The sequence below is a fragment of the Poecilia reticulata genome, linkage group LG23 (genome assembly GCF_000633615.1).
Source record: "Poecilia reticulata strain Guanapo linkage group LG23, Guppy_female_1.0+MT, whole genome shotgun sequence".
NCBI classification, from domain to species: Eukaryota; Metazoa; Chordata; class Actinopteri; order Cyprinodontiformes; family Poeciliidae; genus Poecilia; species Poecilia reticulata.
Window position 1 is genome coordinate 14,306,588 of NC_024353.1, and position 22,077 is coordinate 14,328,664.

Consider the following 22,077-nt stretch of genomic DNA (forward strand, 5'->3'; position numbering starts at 1 on the left):
GATAATTTACAAATTCACTTAAAAAAAAAACAAAAAACAATTTCTATGCTTTCAAAATACAGTAAGATTAAGTAAGTAAGTAAGATGAATGTTCATCTGTAAGCCTTCAGTTGTAGATGAGTCACGCGGCAACCGCATCCCGACTGTAGCGTATGTCTCTTTAAGGAAAGAGGAACAGCAAGAACCTCTGACAGATCAGATGTTGGGGAAGAAGGGAGACCAAATGGAATGTGACGGTACAGAAGCAGCAGGGAGCGCACCATGCTGCTAGACTGGATGTTTTCCACATCCATTACCGGCCTCATAAGGTCAGAACACAGTCCATGTGCCTAACCCGGATTGTTGGAGAGCAAATATGGCAAAAGACAGCAAACGTAAAGGAATGCATGTTAAATATTTACACATATTCAAATGTTATTTGTCTCGTTTGACATATTAGCCACATTTAGCATACAGAGTGGAGTATGATAACCCACAGTAGCATACGGGTTATCATATTACTGATAATCCACATGCCACTGACACTACTGAAGCTAACCTTAGCATTGTTGCTAATTTCAGTATCAGAACCCCCGATTTGGGTCCGATCAGAGCTTAAACTAACTTTAGCATTTTAGGTAATTTTAGCTTATGCACATCTTGCATAGCAAATAGAGTAAGTCAGTGTTAGTCAGTATGCTAATGATTCCCCAGATGCTAATGACTACATTTTAGTTCACCCTAGCATTGTTGCTCATTTCAGCAGTAGAATGCTGGATTTCAGACACACACATGTTGGCAGGCCCCTTTTAAATTTCTTCAAAAATGTTATAATTGCATTTTAATATTTATTCTCTCTGCATTGAGTTCTTTATAGTACAAAAACACGTGTGTGGGATATAATTTGCTCTCCCCAGAAGTATTCAGGGCAGTTTCACCAAGGTATTTTGTCAATGCTTTGTAATCTAGTAAAAAAATAATATGTATTGTATATGTATTATTTTCTACCAAGTCTAATTTTTGAGGGGTAATGGTCCATCCAGTCAACAGATGGAGAGACGGCACAGGGAGGAAAGTGCACTGGCAGGGTCGTAGGAAAGGTCATTTTCTGCTAGGTAGTGCTTGGACCCCTGTGGTAACTGTCTGCAGTACTAGTTTTATTTATACTTTTACAGAGTGATTGAAATTTCTAATGGAAACACAGCTAATGATGTTGAACGAGAATTCCTCACTCACAGTGTGTGCTCTATTCATCTTAAAAATGTTGCATCGAGTTGAGATCAGGACTCTGTTCTTCCACACCTAACTCAATCACTCATGTCGTAACTTGCTTTTAGTGGCAGTAGGTAGCCATTTTGGAACAGGAAGAGGCACACAATTCAACAAAGCAGGAAGGATAAAATTATCACAACTAATGAATCATAGCCCCATAATATAATGCCCTCAGAAACACAAATGTCGTTTCCCCGGGCAACAACCAAAACCAGACTCGTCTGTTGAATCTACAGCACACCTGAGGTATGGAGGTATGTAAATATTGACACAGCTGAAAGTTGCAATTAACTAGTAAAAAAATGAAACATATTTACACTTTTGGAATCATCAATCTCAAAGAAATATCAATTCAATCTTGAGAGAGACAAATTCATAAATGCTTGCATAACTGCATGCTTTAGGTGCTGAGTTTTATACACCTGTAGTCATGGAAGGGGTTGGACAACTGAATTCAACGGTGTTGAGGACTGGTCCATCATATTCAACAACATATTATAAATCATGTTCTGAATGCTGCATCTTAGTAGTCCTTTCTGATCTATTCTTAATATATTTTTGGAGATGAAAACAGTCTCTGCCACTCTGTCGTGCCTCCCTCTGAAGACGAGACGTTCTCACCGCAGCCATTAAGCCCCTCAATTCATCAGCCCATCACTGTGCTTCACAAACAGAAATAAGAAAAGAAATTAAGTGAATGAAGCATTAAGATAAATGGTTGTGGGCTCTTAGGAAGAGAAAAATCAATTTTCCTTCAGATGGAGGGATATTTTAGGCATGGATGTCTGAATGGGAGAAGTTGCAGCAGCTTGCATTTCAATGGTGGCAGTTTTGCGTGGGTTGATCTATTTATATTTTTGGTGAGGCTAAACCAAGTAACTGTTATGAAAAGGCACATTGTAAACCAAAATAAAAGCAAAACTCAAAGTCGTGTGGTATTAACCAATAATTGGATTCATGTAGAAGTAAACAGTCAAAGCAGGAGTAATACAGGTTAGCCTGATTTCCCATGGGTCCAACAAGACGTCCTACTCTTAAACATCTTCAACATAAGCTTCTGGATAGTTTATTAAAACAGGACAATCTATAAAAAACAAAAAACAAAAAAAAACAAGAACAGCAGGGCAACAACTACGGTTGAAACCAGACGTTTACGCACACAGAATAAAAACAAAGACATTTTCTCACTGTTTGAAGTTAAGTTAGACGGAATACTGTTTCTTATTTGATACAATGGGAAATTCAAAAGAAATAAACCAATGTATCAGCAAAAGGATCAATTATACACAAGAATAGACATGATGGGAATGTCCAACCATTGTAACACGCATGAGACTGGTTCTGTGACCTACAGATGAATGTGTTTGGGTCCAGAATGTGCAGAAAAAGAGGAAGCTAATATGCCAAAAAAAGAAGAAAAAAAGAAAGAAAAAGTAAAAAGAACAAGACCTTCATATTTGGAGATATTTTCATCTGATGAAACTAAAGTGGAACTTTTGGACATAATAAGAATTGTTGCATATGGAGTGAAAAACGCAGGAAGCTTGTACCATCCTAACTGTGTGGAAAGGGGGTGGCGGCATCATGCTATGGGGCCATTTTGCTGGTACACTTAATGAGGACTGAATATTATGTGGTAATACTGAAGCAACTTCAGTCAATAAGATTTTTTAAACTTATAATTTAAGACAAATTAGAGTTTTTGGGAACTTGCAATCAGTTATCAAATATTTTCTAATGTATTTTTTCCCTGCATTAGAGGGAATAAATGCAGGGATTTTATGTGAATTTCCACGATCGCAGAAAAACTAGAGGAACTATTGAGACAATGTGGCAAAGCCATCTTAGAAATGACTCCCCAGAATCAAACTGAAATTGACATTTCAGTCTAAACCCTTTAGAAAACCTGTAGGTGTAAGCTGATGAGAGGAGAATATAAGACAAGGGATTTTTCAGACGCCAACAACCTTCTATGAGCTACAGATGAGGAGAGATGTGGGAGTAAAACACAAAAACAAAAAACAATAACTAGTCGTGGAGCTTAAAAGACAAATCAAAGACAACAAGCACACAAGTGGGTTAGCCCAACCTGCCTGCTCCAGTTATCTCCTTCAGAGGCTCTTGGGCGCTGCCGTCTGGTAGCTGAATGTCAAAAATTAAGATAAATGGAGCCGGGGCTGCAGGAGGAGAAACACTATGACTCAGAGACGCTGTCTTGAAGTCTGAGAGATTTGTATAGCTGGAGGAGGTACTTTAGAGGAGGAAAGAAGGCGGCTTTCGGCCAAAAAGGTCGCCAGAGTAATTCTCCAGCCATGGCAAACGCTTTCAACGCCTGCAACTGAGTCGGCCTTAAGCTCCAAGACTCAAAACGGCAAACACAGGAGCAAAGAGTTAGCAGAGTTACCAGGTCATGCAGGAGAGTCATGAATACTGCATCCGTCTGTGGCTACAAAACAAGGTTTGTGCACAGTCAGCCTTTACTGGGTTTCACTAAAGTTAAAAATAGTCGTGGGGAAAGGTGGAACAGGGGACGCGTTCCCTCTTTAGGGAGCGCTGTGCGGTCGCCAGCTGTCTGCCTCCGGCTCTGTGCTCTTTTTCACCAGGATGAACAAAAGCAAAGATCACTGAAAGCCATTTTACAAATGAATGGTAGGCTGACTTAATCCTTCGTTTACCGTAGGATTAAATGCACTTTTAAAAAAAAAAACGAGGATTATCATAGCACTTTCGTTGAGGGATGGCTGGAACCCGACGTAAAGCCCAACCGAAGAAGACGAGTTGTCCATTACCAGCTTGCGCAAGCTTATTTAATTCTATGAAGAGAATATGCAGCAAAACGGAAAATTCCCATTTTTTCCCGATTCAGTAAACACATTCAAGTGAACGTTGTTTTGAACTATGCTTGACAATGTCTAGCTTTTTTTTTTTTTTTTACCGTAAAACTGAGGTACAACCATGTATTCACGCTGCAAAAGTCAATGTTTGTTAGATTTAACTATTGTACAAATATGAACTTGATTTAGTTACAATCTCAGTAAAAATAAAATTGGTAAATGAAACCTTAAAACAACTGAAAAGTCTTAAGAGTTGACAAACTGCAAGAGTTCTTGAGAGAGATGATAGACCGATTCCTCCACAAACACAGATGAGAACATCTCATTTAAGCTGATTCTCCCAACTTCATACTTAAAGTCACAACAACTTTAAATTCATTATGAGTGGCCGCATCATGAGGGATGTGAAAATAAATGATAAAACGCTTCAATTCCTAAAGTTTTTTCCCCCCAATCGGCATCGAGGTGATGTCACTTTTCAGTATAGCTGCTTCAGATGGCAAGGAGGAGATTCATAAACATTATCAGTAGATTATAGCTGTGGGAGGATTGTTGGACTCGTCTTGACACCAAAAGTAGTAAAACACAGCGTTCTGAGAAAACTCTCCCCACCATAGAGTAAATCCTGTAGTAGAAATCAGTCGCGACCACAAGCTGAATTACTAAAAGACTCTGCAGCGCCCCACGACCCGGGGAGCACACCCACCTGGAAGCGAGATGGGCGACAGCTCGTTATAGCCCCCGAAGGAGGCGTTGCGGATGAGCTTGCGTCCGTCCGGGTGCGGAGGTCGAAGCGACGCCGTCCCACCGCACGTGGAGAACCGCCGGCGGTTCAGCAGGCCCTCCTCCTTCATCATGGGGCCGGCACGGAACTCCCTCGCCGGGGGGGGAGGAAGACACAAGGGGGCTCAAGGGAAGGGAGGAGGGTGCTGGAACGCTCTGGGGCGGAAGATTGGAGAGTGATCGGGAAGCCAATTCCCTCTAGTGTGCGGAGCACAACACAAAAACACACGCAGGCTTTGAATCAGTGCAGCCGACTGGCCCCCTCTCCCTCACACACACACACTCTCTCTCTGCTATGAGAGGGGAGAGGCTGTAAGTACTTAGTAAGGAATAAGCCGAGCACCGCCTACTCCCTGTGCTCCGGATGGGAGGGGAGCTGCATCCTGACTCGATGTGTTCCACGTCTCGTCTTCCTCTGCTGCTGCATTTCTCCTCACGAGTTTCTAATCGGCCCCTTTAGACGTAAAGGAACACTTCACTACTTCCCCAGATGATTCATCTTTTCTAAACGTTGAACTAAGATGCCTGTTTTCATTTTGTTGTTTTATGGCGGCTGTAAAAGCGGAGCATCTTTTTTTATTGTAATAGTAATCAGTCACATCACGGATATCGTGGATTCATATCTGTGACGTTCTGTCCTGCTTTTTATCTTTGGAAGACAAAGCGAAGAAGACAGATAATGATGAGAATGAGGCAGAATCAAAAGCTTCACGACAGCTTGGGTTCCCCAAAAGCTCTCATCTCACTCACACATTCCCAGATTTCATCCCAGACTCAAAACTGCCAGATTTTATCTGGATATATGAACATAAAACAATCCCCTTTATTTTCCTTCCATGGAACTAGATCTACTTGTAATCTTCTGATGAGATGCTTTTTGTTGTTTCTTTCTAGTTACTAGTTAGTCAGTCAGCAGTATAACAGATGACGTTAAATGAATAATAAAGAAACAGAAACTGGCAAAAACTATAAGTTGACTATCTAAAATAAACTGCAACAAACCTTCGTTCAAGTGGTTCAGAAAGAGCAATTAGGATTTTTAAATATAAGGTAAAATAAATAATAGAGCATAATGTGACTCAAAGCACAGAGCATAAAATTAGACTCAATAGATCTGCTCTTATGGATCGGGCACATTGTCACCAATACCTGATCTAGAAGTTTTTAAAGTATCGGGACCAACACAGATGTAAATGTTGGATCGTGCATTTCTAGCTGGAGTTGCACAGACTTTATGGCAAAGAACTAACTTTGTAGCTAGCAGAATGTCACAAAGACACAACTTGATTTTAGTTGAATTTGTAAAAAAGAAAAAAAAAACTGCAGTTAATCCAGTTTAATAAGGACTTCAGCATCAGTAAAGGGATTTCCAAAGAGCTACTTTCTGATAACTTACAGATTTATACCCTCATTTAGATGTTGTCCTTTAGAAACTTAATTTTGTTGTTTTCATTATTACCCAGACTTTGAGGACGTTTGTTAACAATGGCCAAGAACGCACAGATTTAACAAGAATTTTACTGTATATGTAGTTTGTGGCGCTATTATCCTGATAAATAGCAGTGAAATGTCCCTAATGAGGGGTGTGTCCTTCTGTAATCCTAAAGGCTTGTAGCTGCTGTGAGGTCAGGGGTCATCGGGCAGCACAAAAACAAGCACAAAGCTCTGTTAAAGACAGAAGGAAGACAAACTATTTGCCTTTATTTGGGATGAGAAAAGCCTTGAACCTTATCTTCATAACCCCGATCTGTAAGGAAGAACATTTACAACGCTGCCATCTTCTTTCCAATCAGCTGACCTGCCCTGTTTATTGTTGTGACTTCAGCCCGTCTAAAAGCTCTGAGCGTCCCGCTGGCCTTTTGTCGAGTCTCCGTCCGTGGAGACGGTTCATCAGAGACAGACTGTCGGAGTATAAACAAGCGTAATCCCTTGTAAAACTTCTGTGGCCGTGGCAACCGGCCGTTCCGCGCCTGAGAAATGCACAGCAATGGCCGTCTGACTCAAACGTGCTTTAATTAAAACAGGTTATTGGACGTTGGGAACGAGTGAATCATTTCCCACAGCTAATTAACCTGCGAGGAGAGGAGGCGTCTGTCGCTGCTGCGCCTAAAATTAGTCTGCATTTGGGTCAATTTTTTTCAAACTGGGTGCACATCTAACTGAAGAAAATATAATGAAATACAGTTTTGAAAGGACTGAGGATTTTAGCAGCAACATGTACATCAGAGTCAGTCTGTCACATGCAGAAAACACAACCAAAGCCTTAAAGGAGACACCATGTAAGCCTGGGATTACCTCTGGAACAAAGAGGCTATTTAAATCATTGATCTATTGACTCCATCTACTGTTTTGAGTCAATGCAGCAACATTACTAAATTTAAAATCTGTTTTCTTATGTTCCTTTCATCTTTCTTCAGTCCTTAAATCAGCAATTTTCAGGAAAATAGAAGGTATAAAACCACAACGACAACACGGAAAACAAGTATTGCTCTGCCGTACTGTACCTCGGTTTTCTTCTGGCTAACAATCAAGAGAAACTCAAAAGAGTCCAAAGCTGAGGAGCCGACAGCAGCTTAACCTCCCATGTCGCGTTACGGTCACTCCGAGTGCTCCAGCTGCCCAAGCGGCACTCAGAAACACAGACGGAGATGTCATCCATCGTGTCTTCCCGACCCGGTCGCCGTTTGGGTGGCCCGCTGGAAGAAGACCGGGAGGCTGCAGATCAGAGTGGCCCCCTCCGTGTAGCTAACCCGGTCTGACAGCACCTAATCCCCGCAGATGATCCTAAATCCAACCTGACCCCACCTGTTCCCTTTGCTTTTCGTCTCCCTCCGCTGCCCGTTTCGCTTTCTTTCAAATGGAGACGTGCGCACGAAAGCGCAAAGCAGACTGAAGTTTTCTGCGTTTTGCCACGTTACGACCAGGCCTGTCACCATAAGGAATTTTGACGAATGATAAACTGTCCCGGTAATTATTGCGATGAATGATGATGTTGTCGTTTTGACCCAATTTACAAGTAATGAGTTGAACATGTCATAGACCAATAAACTTGAATTTTGTAAAGAACACTTGACGATGGAACTGGAAGATTTTTTTTTTTAAAGATCCAAAATAAAACATGACAACCTAAAACAATAAAAAAAAACAAAAAAAAAAACACAGTATTATTGAACTGAATCGTTTAGATCAATTCACATTGTGTCAGAATGGCCCAGTCAAAGGCTGAAGTAAAATTAATGAGAAGTCACTGCAGTGAAAGGTGATTCCGCAAAGTACTTAAAACAACCCCACGCCACACTTTTCAGATTGTCATCCCACATCTAATCCAGATTAAACCTGGTTTGTGGCTATAACGTGAAGAAATGAGGAAAACGTTCAAGGTGCAATAAATACGCAAGAACTGGAGTAGGTTGTTTCCAGACTGCTGATCCTCAAAGAGTCGGCGCCTACGGCTGAAGACGTCTCGTCAAAACGGCTGCTCGCTGAGTCACAAGGCAGAGGCAACGCTGTTTCTGTGCGTGTGCGATAGGAAATCACCAAGATGAAGCTGACGCACCATGAAAGCAGGAGCATCTTTAAATATTTAAACACTGACATTAATGCATGATTCCAGAAGCCAGAGTTCTTGGTGAGAAAGAGTCACGGAGGGATTTTTACAAATGCAAACAAGTTAAAATATGGAAGAAATGCATATAAATATGAGAATAAGTGGAGCTTCAATGTCTGGAGATGACTCCGTGTATTTAATGTGCTAAACCTTCGTATTTGTACTTGACACTGCTGAAACAACCGCTCAGCTTCACACCTCAGCTGTGAATGTTCCCTCACAGCTCCGGCTGGATTTGAGTAATCTTACATCACCGCGATGCGTCTAACTGTACGGGCAAATTGTAAAGGATTCTGACAGAGGAATTATTGGGGAAGGAGAAATAAAAAATAAAACTTTTTTTTTTTTTTTTTTTAATTGAACAAAACAAACCGAAGCTCAAGCTGTCATCAAGACGGCTGTTCTGGACTGCAGCTTTGACTTTTCTCCGACAGATCAAGACCAGTGGCATTAATGGCTCTGACATCAGTATTGTTCGGGCTGAAAATCAGTTGCCATGGATACCTATTTTGGTCTTGAAGGAGTTGAGGGTCTGGGAAGGTTTTCGCGAGTCGTTGTGAAAACAAACAGAGGCAGTCTGGACGATGCTGCAGCATGTTAAGGTGTATCCTTAGGAAAATAGCCAAGTGCTTTTTTAATCTAGAAACAACCCCACGCCAAGTGCTTTTTTAATCTGGATCATAACTGATAACAACACGCTGGACATCGAAGTTACGACTGCCAAGTTATAACCAGAAACTTCAACCTAAATGGTAATAACTTCACAAGGCGGATATTACTTTGTTCCATTTCCTCTTCTCATAAAAGAATGTTGAGAATGTTTCAAAATGTTTGATGTTAGACCAAGTGGAATTTTTCTTCCAATTCTGAATTATGCACTATTTTGAGTCAGTAAGTTAAAAAAATTAAAAAAATCCAAGGTGACTGAATGCAGATTTATATTTGTGTCATAGTAGCTCCCTCTTGTGGTATGATCATGTCTTTAAACATACACATGTTTTCTAAAAACCACTACCAAATGAAATTAAGCTCTAACATTAAGACCGTCACCTGCTGACTACCTAATCAACATCAAATCACTAAGATGGACAACCATTCTTTCCTGCCTCCATGATCAGGAATGACTTCATTACTAAGACAATGAAGAACTGATCAAAAGAAAGAAAAATCAAGGCAGTCTTGTCAAGATGATACACTGTAATGTACCCTAAGGTAACCGAGCAACCACCCTCAGGAAGCTCTTCAATCCACAATCCTATCAGTGATTAACAGAAACTCCAATTTCATCAATAAGACCTGCACGAATCTCTAATGCGTATTCTTTATAACGCCAGAAGAGGGCGCACTGACACCGCGATGAGATGAAAGAATGGTTATGTAAGACTTTAGTGAAATCTACTCTATTTTGTTTCACAGCAAGACTTTTACCTGGTGTGAGGAAAAAATACAGAACAACAATAATCTAATGAAAAGAGATACATTTTTACTTTTTAGAGGAGCATCAGCATGTCTGCTTAAAAGGCCTTATATGAACTCATTCCTACAGGTTTTTAACAGATGACAGTGATTATGCACTCACATCGTTAAATCTTTGTTCCTTTGAATTGATTTCAATATGTTGAAACATGATTCTCAAAGTAAAACAACAAATAAAAAATTGAAAAAGCAAGATGAAAAAAACTAAATGTCCTGTAGGTAAACACTGAACACACAGTGAGGAAAAGACGAGGTTCTTATCACCTCATAAACTCAGTAGCTCAGGCATACTCTGTGAGCCACGCTGCTGCTGCTGCTCAATCCGGACTAAGACAGCTAATCTGATTATTCTGCGAATGATAAATGTTTACTGCTTTAATCAGGAGGAAGGCTGCAGAAGTTGAGCAGTTTTATGCTGCTGCTGTAGCCATACAGTCTTATTTTTTTTTCTACCTTGTGCTTCAACATATCTTCAACTTGCTGTAGCTGTTAACTTTCTATTCTATTCTATTAATAAATACATAATCAATATTCGAGAGACAAGCTTCAGAACGAAGGTCTCAGCGACAGTTTCTTCAACTGTAAACAAACTGACACAAACAGCTCAGCAGTAAATGATAAATTATTTAATGCTACCTTATGTTAAAAAAAAAACCACTCTATGTATATACAAAAGTATTCATACTCTGAATATTTTTAAATTTAAAAGGTAAATTATGACTTTAGCAAGGCACTGCAATTTCAAGACCAAAGATGGCTTTCAAAGCCAGGTTCAAGCATCAACATTGTTTTTCTACCCAGGTTAAGGTCGACCAAAGATACAACAAAGAAGGCCGAGTCAAGCCACAGATGAGGGAAAAAAAATTGTTTTACAGAAAAAATCTCACATATGAGAATAACTCCTTGAGAACCCCATGTTATTTATTATCATCTTGTTTTGTTTTGGAGTGTTAAACTATATCCCACACTCAAACAAGCCGGTTCGACTGAACCAAAGGGACAACGCATAGTTTGTTATGGAGCAATAATCTGAAAATAGCGTGTATTCTTTACAACAGAAAAACGTGAATGAACCTCCATGTTTTGCACAACTGCAGCACAAACGGTGCACCAGTGGGTCTTACCTTGGGTGTAGCTGACCCCTGGGCTGAGGTTAGAGGGCGTGGCTATGTGCTCCCTGTTGGGCGTTTGAAGGCCCGCCTCCTTCTCCTTCTCCTTCTCTTTCTCCTTCTCCTTATCCCGCTCTTTCGCCTGGCGTTGGCTCATCCTGCCTGGGGTCAGAAGGATGGGGTCATCGCTGGACGTTATAGCACCTTCAGGTGGAAACAGGAAATGAGACGAAAACAGGACATTAGGCCATCTCTTGCTTCAAACAGAGAGGATCTACAAAAGGCCCTCTTGTGGAGCACCAGTTCGGTGCATGCCCCCCTCGTTTCATAACCCCTTTTTGATAACTTACATAACATTCGGTTTTATCTACGCCTTACGACTGGAAATATGTTTCATAGGAGCTGATAAGCTGGCTATACTAGCCTGTCCCTTATCACTCCACCTTGTTTACCTGAGGCTAATTAAACTAGCATGCATGTTATTGCTTTGGGAAAGGGAAAAGGAAAAGGGTGAGCACCTGCAATAGTGTTGCACTGCCAGATCAAAGTGTCTGGCAGTTAAATGGTAAAGACGATGAATATTAACACAGATGCATATTGCTGGTGTGTTAGTGTCATGGGTTAAGCGCTCAATTAATCAGATAGTTGCTTGAAGCTAGATCTGAACTCCACAGATTGTTTTTTTCGTTGTTGTTTTTTTTTTTTTCAAAACTTCTTTCAACCGGGTTTGATTTAGGGACAGAGGTACTGAGAGAAACTCCCTGCTGGAGGGAGCTGACTGGGAGGTGCCCTGTACGCGACTGAAGAAGATAGTAAAGAGAATTGTGTTAAGTTTCACTTCTTCCCTTTTCTTCCTTCTCTATTTCTCTTTCTAAACTGAGGACAAATGATTTTACTATTACTCTGATTTTCTAAAATAAAATATCTAAAGACAAATTGACTGATTTGACTCAGTGTTTCACTAATTATCGAAGGAATATTTTATTACACTGATAACCCGGATTATCCAAACTGAACCAGACTTTTTTAGTTAAACATAAATCTATTCACAAGTATAACTCATTCTACCTATGGAAGACAGAATTAAACTATTATAAAAGTTGTTTCAAAAACATAGTGACAGAGTAATGAAAGGGGCAGTATTATGTGTTTTAAAGTCGCATATTGCCATTTTATAGCACTATCAAGTTGCTATGTTAGCTATAATTATATATGTTAAATTTGACTTAAAAAATAAACTTTACTTTGTGATTTAACACCTTGAATTCGGGTCTCTGTCTCTTTAAAAACTCCTACTCTTTCTGAAACTCCACCTTCAGGAAATCATCACTACATAGCTCCTTCACCTTTTTACCACTGACAAGTTGTTTCTAAAATGAGCGAAGCAGCTCTTCAGTTCCACCAGGTGTTTGCTAATTGCTGCTGGCTAGTCTGAAGAAGCTGAGTGGGGGAGTGTGTGGTGAGGGCTGCTCTGTGAGGGGGAAGCTTGGAAACTGCAGCTCCGAGGAAGAGCTTCGTCTCAAAGCTCTTCAGTCCCACCAGGCGTTGTGCAAAGCTGAATGGTTGCCATGGAGATTGAAGGATTTCTCAGACATACATGAAAGAATCAAGGCAACACTCCTTTTGATGAGGGAATAATATTATAACATGATGTGAAGCTGAAAAAAGTCAATTTTTACATAATACTGCCCCTTTAAGTTTTGTGTTGTACTGCCAGTTAGGTGGAGGAAAGAAAAATGGTATGAAACCTTTTCCTTGCTAACAAGAACAACAAATTTAGTTCTTGGAAATTTATCAGGTTGTACTCAACCCCCTAAAGGTCACAGTGTGGAAACTAAAAGGGCATCATCCGTCACTGTAATGGAGATAACATGTTTTCAGGCGTTAGTCCTGAGGACTCGGTTTAATTGGGCAGAGAATGCTGACAATTTTCACCTCTTGATATGCCTTGATTTGCTTTGACCAAAGTTCCTGGATGTAAACAAAAAGATGACAGTGATGGAGAGAGAACACGGTGGTTCCCAGACACTGAATGAGGATTTCTACGTTTTCAGATCACGTATATGTTTATAAAAAATTACCTATATGAGGCGTCAGATCATGTCTTTGGCTTTTTTAGTGACGCTTTCTTACTGTAAGTGAGGGAGACTCCCGTTATCACAGAGTTTGCTTGTTTGGTTCATAGAGTTCAGATGATTCATACTTGCCTAAACAAAGTGGAAATAAAGTGGACCAAACATCTCTAGCATAAAAATACCCTTTAAGTACAGTAGGCAAACTAATTAATAGCAGACGAATGCCATGGAAGGCCTAAAACTACATTTCACATAAAGGATACTTAAATAATAACGTTCAATACTTCCTCACAATAAAGGAATTGTGCATGAAGAAATGTAAAAAAGTAAAAGATATACAATTCCTTAAAAAAAAAACAGCCAAACAGATTTCTGCAAGCTGAACTCAATAGCAGCAAAGGAAAAGCATTTACAACAACAAAATTATTTCACAGAAAAAGTTTGAAAAATGAGTGAATTACTTTAGGACTCTCTTCTCTAAAGTTAAACATTTCCCTCTCTTCCATTGGGCTCTAAATATCAGCCCTGGACTGGCTGCTGTCTGTGTAAACTGCCCAAAGCCCTTCCCCTGAAAGGTCGCTGGCTTACCAGAGGCGGCATGATGCTCTCTCAACTCTGCATGGTGCTTGTGAGGGGGGAAAAAAGATGTGGAGACAGAACAAGAAAAGTAAAAGAGGAAAAAGAGCAGGAAAGAGTGGCAGGGATGAGAAAAAGTGACATGGGGGTGGGGGTTGTAGATGAACATTAAAGGAGGGGAGAGGACGGAGATGGGTGTGTCCACCATGTGTTGTTGGCCAGATGTTGGCAGGTTTGCGTGCAGCGGGGTTGGCGACAGTGGGCAGCATCAGCAACAGCAGCAGCAAGTGAGGATGTAGCCACATGGGACGACAACAAGTGACATTAATCCCCCCAAAAAAGAAGACAAAGAGACAAAAACAAATGAAAAACAGACATTAGTTGGACTAAAATGTTTATGAGACAACTTAAAACAACAGAAGCAGAACATAAAAAAAAAAAAAATAATAATAATAATAATAATAATGGCCTGGGAGGGTACAACGGTGGATTATGTTCAAAAAATAAAAGATGAAGAAATTAACAGAGCAAACAAAAGAGACATAAACTTAGCAGCAGCTAAGAATGCCCTTTTAGTTTGATTTACCACCCTGTCAGGCTCAACTAGATTTGTTAAAATATATGAAATAAGAACATTTATTTTCATTATTTGACCAGCTCAAAAGTAAAAAAAATATATATAACAGATTCTCAGTTAAATTTGCCAATTATGACAGGACTATATGTTTTTATGGTTCTACATATCAATTACTTCATCTTATTGTTATTGTTACCAGCTTAGATCATTCACCTTCTGTAAAGCATGTTCAACCCTGACAATTAAATTAATTTCTATTACAACAAGGAGGCGGTGTTGTACCGAGTTGTTTGGTGCGAAGCAGTGAAGAAGAGGACACAGCATTTTAGTTGACACATCAACTTGTACAGCACAACCCCCCGAATAAATAAAACCTGCATTATGATAATTATTGTGTGTGAGAAATTTAGCATTCTTTCACTGTCCATCCATCCATCCATTTTCTTGCACCCTTTTTCCCTCAGTGGGGTCGGGAGGGTTGCTGGTGCCCATCTCCAGCCAACGTTTCGGGCGAGAGGCGGGGTCACCCTGGACAGGTCGCCAGTCTGTCGCAGGGCAACACAGAGACACACAGGACACACAACCATGCACACACACACTCATACCTAGGGGCAATTTGGAGAGGCCAATTAACCTGACAGTCATGTTTTTGGACTGTGGGAGGAAACCGGAGTACCCGGAGAAAACCCACGCATACACAGGGAGAACATGCAAACTCCATGCAGAAAGACCCCAGGCCGGGAATTGAACCCAGAACCTTCTTGCTGCAAGGCAACAGCTCTACCAACTGCGCCACTGTGCAGCCTGCATTCTTTCACTGGTACATAATAAAAAAAAAAGTTCAAGTAAATAAAAGAAAATTTAGGAATTACAACCTCTAGATGTGCAGTTTGCATAGTGAAGATTTAAGGAATAAATCGATTTCCGATCTCGGACTGAAATATCCCAACTGGACAGTACTGTTGGATGTGATATAGTGTGGAGCCCCGCCTGTTTCCAGTTCAGCATTCATGGGTTTACCTAGTCATGATTATTTCAGTGGAACATAACTCTAAGTTGTTTGTGGAAAACTTGCTTATTTGCGATTTTCTCTAAAATATTTGAAAATGCAGTCTGGGAATCTGAAACACCTAGACAATGACAATGCAATTGGTGATTGAAAAGCAGCCAATCCAGGAACACCGTTTTTATTTTCCTTGCTGCTGATTGGCCGTTTCCCGTAAGAGTGGAGATAAGAGTCTGTGTAAGTTAGTTTCTGTGATAGGGCTAGGACGGTTTCCACTGAGCTTAATAATGCACAATAATATATATTTGGTTTTAGTATTTGCAGGTTTTAGCTAATCTCGAGCAGCTGTGGTCCAGGGGTTCCTCTATACTACTGCATTTCAAAAATTCAAACTCTGATTTCCAATAATATATAATCCCAGTCAGATGGAATTTCGCTAACACCTCATATAGATCGAAGTGACCTAGATGTGTACTTTAAAGTGGCATTGGAAATGTGTGTGTCAAACACAATTGATATCAGCATAAAAATATTCAACATTGTTAACATTTCTTGTTAGGTTCAAGGGGAGGTGTATTACTCTACAATATGGTGCAGTCAGAGTTGGCTGTTTATCTCATTTGTGTTGTTGATGGATTCCTTTCAGAGTTGCTCCCATCACGTTTGTGATGAAAGACGCTGACATAAGTAGCTCAATACGGCAGAAGCCATAGAAAACAATGGCACCCATTTTTGTTCCAAGAAAGGAAAAACAAAATTGCAAAAAGCTGTTGAGTTGGACCCCTGACAGATTCTAGCTGAGGAAGAAACAAAAAACAGACAACACTAAAAGCTGCTTGCAACAATAAGAGGAAGGGATTAGCAAACAGTCACTGAACGTCAGAGGTCGATTAACAAACCTTAATCTCAGCTCATCTGATCGTCATGCGGTTGGAAAGTACAGTTATACCTGGACACCGTTTCTGCCTTCCAAAACACTCCCTTCCTACTCAGAGATAGTACTATTGGCTTTGTGCCTGGGTTTCCTGGGTACATAGTCGAAGGCAAAAAATCTTCAGCTGTTGTAGCCTGAATAATACCGCGGCTTTCCGTGATCACAGCCGGAGTCTAATCCTATAATAAAACTATTCTTACTCAGTCAATATCTCTAAGTTGGTTCAATAAGATGTCAACTTAAAATAACCTCAGTTGCTTTACTTGATTGACTAAAGGAACGGGCTGAAAGAAAAAAAAAAGTGTTAGTTGTCAGAGCTGATTACTACACATGCAGATGAGGAAGCTGAGGTGCCAACGTCTGGCAGGAAGACAAAGGTTTGGTGAAAAAAAGATGTAATGATTGAGCTGGAAAATACTGACTCAGTGGAAAGAGAACACATTGTTGGATTACAGCGTTTGGTGAGATAATATTAGAGCTCTTATCATCAAAAAACTGACAAGCAACCAGTGGCATCCAGAGGAGAATCTCCAATTAGAAGCCTTTTATGACTGGGAAAAGTTGAACAGTCATTAGAAATACATTTACAGCTAGCTTGTGGATATTATATAGTACTAAATATGACTAATTAGATTAAATTAGGTTAAAATAATGTGCTTTAAGCTGTTCAGCATACATCCTAAACATTTTAGTGGCCATTAAAAAAAAATACAAGTCAAAAAACAGACAGATTAATGACAGTAAATGTGATCACTTTTGCACTACCTGCCGATACACTAACATTTTCATGCATGCAGTTTTTCCGTTGCAGCTTAGGATGTGAAACAGCACATTTAAGATAAGGCCTGCGAGTGAAGCATTCAAAGTTGTTGGTTAACATGACCGCACATGAGCTTGTAGTATACTCTAAAGATAGCAGCTGAAAACAGATGGCCTTGGTGTGTTTGATCAGTGCAAAGAGAAGCCAGGTCTGTACAAAGGAACTACACCTTTCCTTTAAAACATAATGCATGTAGCACTTGAAGCCATGAAAGAAAATGCATTTAAATCAGGCAACAAAACCTTTACTTGGTAGAATCGCTCTTGTTAAAATGCGTCCGCCTTCATAAGCCCACGGTTTAAGAATGAGTGCTTTGAACAAGATGCATTTTGACTTCGAGCAGTTCTGCATCAGGAAGATTATAAATATGAAAGTTGACATTTTTCTGTGGGAATTGGTTCTATTCTCCTGTTATTGGTTTCAGACATAAAACAGCAGCCCTACTGTGTTGATAAGTAATGAACAGTGACTGTAGGCATGACTGTTCAACTTAAAATTTCCATATTTGCTTGGACAGAGAAAGAAGAAAAAGAGAGAAAGACAAAGGCGCATAACAATGTTTTGTTTAATAACTCAATAATGAATGTTCAATCACTAAGAGTAAACAGCTTAGATTATTGATGTTCCAATCAGGTTTGTTTGTCCAAGATCCCCATTCAAAAACTGACATTTACAAATACTGAGTTGTTGCTTTAGTACAGTAGCACATGGTCTTGCAACTTTGTACAACTTTACTCACTTGATGCTCAGGACACCACAGTCTTTACCTGAAATAACTAAATATGGGGTTCCTCAGGGTTCTATTTTCGGGCCCATTTTCTTTAACATCAATATAATCATCCTAGCTCAGACAACAGAACACTGCAGCATACTCTCAACACGCACGTGCTGAGAACAACTTTTTACATCTGTCAACACATTACAATCGTTGCTCCACTCAGTCCGTGTGTCCAAAAACAGTGATAAGACGGGTCTGATTTTCCACCACTTTAATGCAGTTAGGACATTAAAGTGGTCCCAATGATTTAGTAAAATTTAATTAATTTCGATATAAAAAAACAACATAAACAACAATAAGGGTCACAAACAAAAATAGGACATAATCTTCTATTGTATTACATCCTATTTCCCTGGAAGCCTCGAACCGTCTGCAGAATGAACAGTCTAAAACACAGGCTGCTCTTTCTTCCTATGAAAAGATGGGGACTGCTAACGGGGGATAAAGCGCTGTGACATATTACATAACGTTTGAACATCACTTGCAGCACATTTCTGACCCAGTTTCCTTTTCAGCAACAGAGAGAGGAGGAGGATGTAAAAAAACAACAACAGGTTATTTTTTGTACTATGTCTAAAGGGCAGGTTGAAATTCAAACATGTTATGAGGGTAAAACTGATCTAATATTCTCCCGAGTATGAAAAAAATAAAGGTTTTTTAACCAGAAGCCTTAGTGGTTAAAAGTCCATTTTTACTTTGATCAATTAGAAAACTCCAAATTTAAATTATTCTCTAAGTGCACATTCCACTGCAGCATCGTCATGGTGTGAAATCACATAGATCATTTCAGCCTGTGCTTGACGTCAGAACAGCTAAATCCATTATTAAGGAACTGACAGGTCTGTCAGTAAAGTGGTGAGTTCATGGCTACAGCCTGAGCCCAGGAAGGCAGAGAGCTACAGTATGAGATGGAACACCTGGAATCTGTCCAAATGGCCGGAAGGAGCTAGAACAGAAACCATAAATAATATTGCTTGAACATTTTGGTTTATAGAGTGTAGAAGGTATGGTCTGAAGAAATGCCTGAGTCAAGACTGATGGAATTTGCTGTGCAATAATGATAAGATTCACAATTCCAATCTGAAAATATATGTGGCAATAACAGACGAGATACAATGTGTTTGACCTCATTATAATGATCCAAAGTAGCTAAAGAGTTGTGATGAGCAAGGAGAGCCGCTAACCGTTACTGTATGTTAGCCATCTTCATCACATAATGACAAACTAAAACTAACCACCAGTAATAGTAATCAGGTTCTAGATAAATTGCTTAAAATCCTTTTTATGCTAACAAAATCTAAGTGTTTTCTATTAGGACTTCATGTCATGGAATAGTATCAAGTGTATTATTGTGAAGTGGAAGTAAAAAAAAAATTACACTCTCTTTCTACAAGTAAAAATCTGAAAATATGGTTCAGTTCTCCCTCTGTGTGATCAGACAGTCAGAACTATTAACCCCCCACTGATGAAATCACACCAAACATTTTCAGTGTTCTTTTTACAATCAGTTTATTTCAATGAAATAAACTGATCCGACTTTGTGGAAATGTTTTCTTTTGCTCTTTTGGAAGCAATACAAGTACTAACAGGTTTCACTGTGGTGGTTTCTATTGAGATATTAAGAAGAAAAGATAGTGGATTAGTTTTGTTTGATTTCATCAGGGAGGCTAGAAATTCTGACCTTAGCTGTAATTTGAAAGATATCAAAGTATAAAGGTTAGCCCAAAAACTACAAGGAGTTATTCAAACTTTTTAAACACAGTTTGGGTTTGCAAAACCTTTACTCCATTTGAGGATAAAATGTGGTCAAGCTTTCCCAAAATTATAGCAAGTCTTGCACTTTTCTGGTGTATGAATAAATCTCTATTAGTTGAACCATTTTTCATTTAGATCCAAGTTTAGATTACTTCTGATACAAATAATGATAAAACGACAAAATGACAATCCAAACAAGACAATGATCTGAAAGAAAGCAAATTTCAGCTCTTTTCTAAACAGAGTGGCCCTATTTCTTTTTTTTTGTCTAAACACTAGACACAATCTATCCCTCTCAAAGGCATCAAGCAAGTAAGTCATTAAAGAAAAAAGGATGTTTCTAAGGATGTTTTCACACTTGACAGTCCGGTAAACTGATCAACTGGGAACCAAAATTGCAACATTTTTAGCTGGTGTGGTTAATTTACGAACTCTGCTTTGCCAAATGATCCAAATTAATTGAAAAACCAGCTCCCCTCCTTGCCTGTGGGGGCGCTGCACTAAGAACCACTGAAGGAAACGACACAAAAACCTCAGAAGAAGATGCAAGTGCAACTCCCTTCTTCACAACATATAAACAAAAATGGAGTAACATCAGATTTTAGCTGTTCTAGAATTTCTCTTTAGTGTTTGGTAAGAGATCACGAGCGGCATCTCCCGCCAGCGCTAGACTGCCATGTTTGTTTTGGTTGTATTTACAATGTTTCTGGAGCAGTCTCCACTCTCCACTCTCTTGAATTGAACCGCACCAGAGTTCATTTGAACCAAACCTAAGTTTGTAGATGGACAAAAGTTTGCTTTTTCAGTCCACATAAGAGCTTGATTGTGCAGTCAAGAACCAGACTTTCTAGACAAACGGACAAGAGTTCAATTAAAATGGACTAAACAGGGCTGGTGTGAATGCAACCAAAGTTTTTTGTGGGACAGTGGTAGGGGCAATGGTGATAGATTGCCTCCTGCATCTCCTTAGACAGCAGTGTTTCAGGTTAGAGGATGACTTGGTGGTGAAATGGGCCTCACACTAAGTGGTGTCTCAGTTTCATCACAGCAGGAGACCGGGGGCTCAGGAAGAGCGCAGAGGTGAGGTGGTGAAAGTCCTCAAGATTAAGGGTGAAAGAGGTGTTTAAAAGCTTAAAGAAAGTTCTGTTAGTACACTGCACACAACATTTAGAAGCAGGTACCCACTTAAAACGAAAATATGTAATAATAGATAATAAGACAAAAAAACTGAATGGTAGATTGTTTTAGTAAAATTCTCAGTTGGAAAAGAATCAGCAATATAAAATTTTTAACCAAGAAATGATATGGAGGACCGGCTCAAGGATGATAGCGTGACTTGGGTAAAGAGTCTGCATGAGGTTCTCATTAGGAGAGTTTTGGGAAGAGAGCACCAATTAAGATCTTGTGTACGTACTACAAACAAGGAGGAACATTTTATTTGTATTTTTTGGCATCTAGCTGGAAAATAGCTTTTATCCAGAACTGATGCATTGCTCTACCCAGGCCAGAAATTAAACAAGCTAAGAGCCTATTTTGGAGAACAAAAAATAAACAATGCATCTAATTATGTTCTGGGGCTTTATTTATAATTTTTTACATCCAATTTTAGCTAAAAATTAAATTTAGATAAAATTTATTGAGACAAAGCTAAATTTTAATCTTATCCAGGTTGAGGCTAGAAATAATTTGAATGTAGTTTATGTCTTAAACTACATTAAACTAGTCCAAAATTAAACTACAAGGGCAGATACAGTAAATGAGCCACAAAGCAGTGACTGGTGAGTCTCTATCTATTAGGTTAAAAGCTGTATCTGTCATTTTGAGGGGACAAGTTATGAAGTTAGACCTCACAGTCCAGCTGCTTGTACAAAATGAACAAGCACAGACCTTGGCTATTGCTGTCAGGCTGATTACTCTCAGCACTAACCTGTCTGCCTGCACCTATTGAACACGGCCAACACTCCCGCAGAACTTCTATTGTGAAGAAAATAAATAGGAACAAAAACGCAACTGTTCCTGGAATACTGATGATGCAAAGCAGAACCCTAGAAACAGATAAAGTTCATTTGCTCTCATCTAAGCAGAATGAACATGGTTGGATATTCCAGCAGCATTTACAGATAGGAGCCAACTCCGGATTAGGCATATAGGTGGACTGGAAAGGGTTTGGTGATTAAGGAGTTATGATTCAGTAATTCGAATCTCAATCGGTAGCCATTTGTACCTCCTGTTATTTGGACCATAGTTCAGCTCTTAGCCTATATGACATCCTCACTCACTTCTGAAGAATAACTCAAAGGCAATTAAAGCAACAAACACTGATCCTTGCAATGAAGACATGTTGCTAAAGACAATTTAAAGTAAATTTCTATACCTAATAAAAGTGGGGTTCCAACTTTCAAGAGTTCTTGGTCCTTCATGTTCATTTTAAAAGATAAAATAGAAAAGCTAACTATGCCAGATTAAATAGGAGAATGAAGGAAAGAAGGAACGCAG

General features: G+C 39.6%; 1 protein-coding gene across 11 annotated transcripts in view; it reads right to left on the minus strand.

The window, feature by feature from the left end:
- The window catches only part of osbpl8 (oxysterol binding protein-like 8), a 66,095-nt gene that overhangs the window by 18,379 nt on the left and 25,639 nt on the right, over nt 1–22,077 (minus strand). For 6 of the 11 annotated variants that reach the window (XM_008401356.1, XM_008401352.1, XM_008401357.2 and 3 more), the window contains 2 exons: nt 13,724–13,760; nt 11,076–11,264 (listed from right to left, as the gene is read on the minus strand). In XM_008401356.1, coding sequence (XP_008399578.1) covers nt 11,076–11,264; nt 13,724–13,760 — 226 coding nt within the window. Of the gene's footprint in view, nt 1–4,791; nt 5,949–11,075; nt 11,265–13,723; nt 13,761–22,077 lie in introns of those variants that run through there. The other 5 variants (XM_008401359.1, XM_008401362.2, XM_008401361.2 and 2 more) reach the window with 4 other exon arrangements.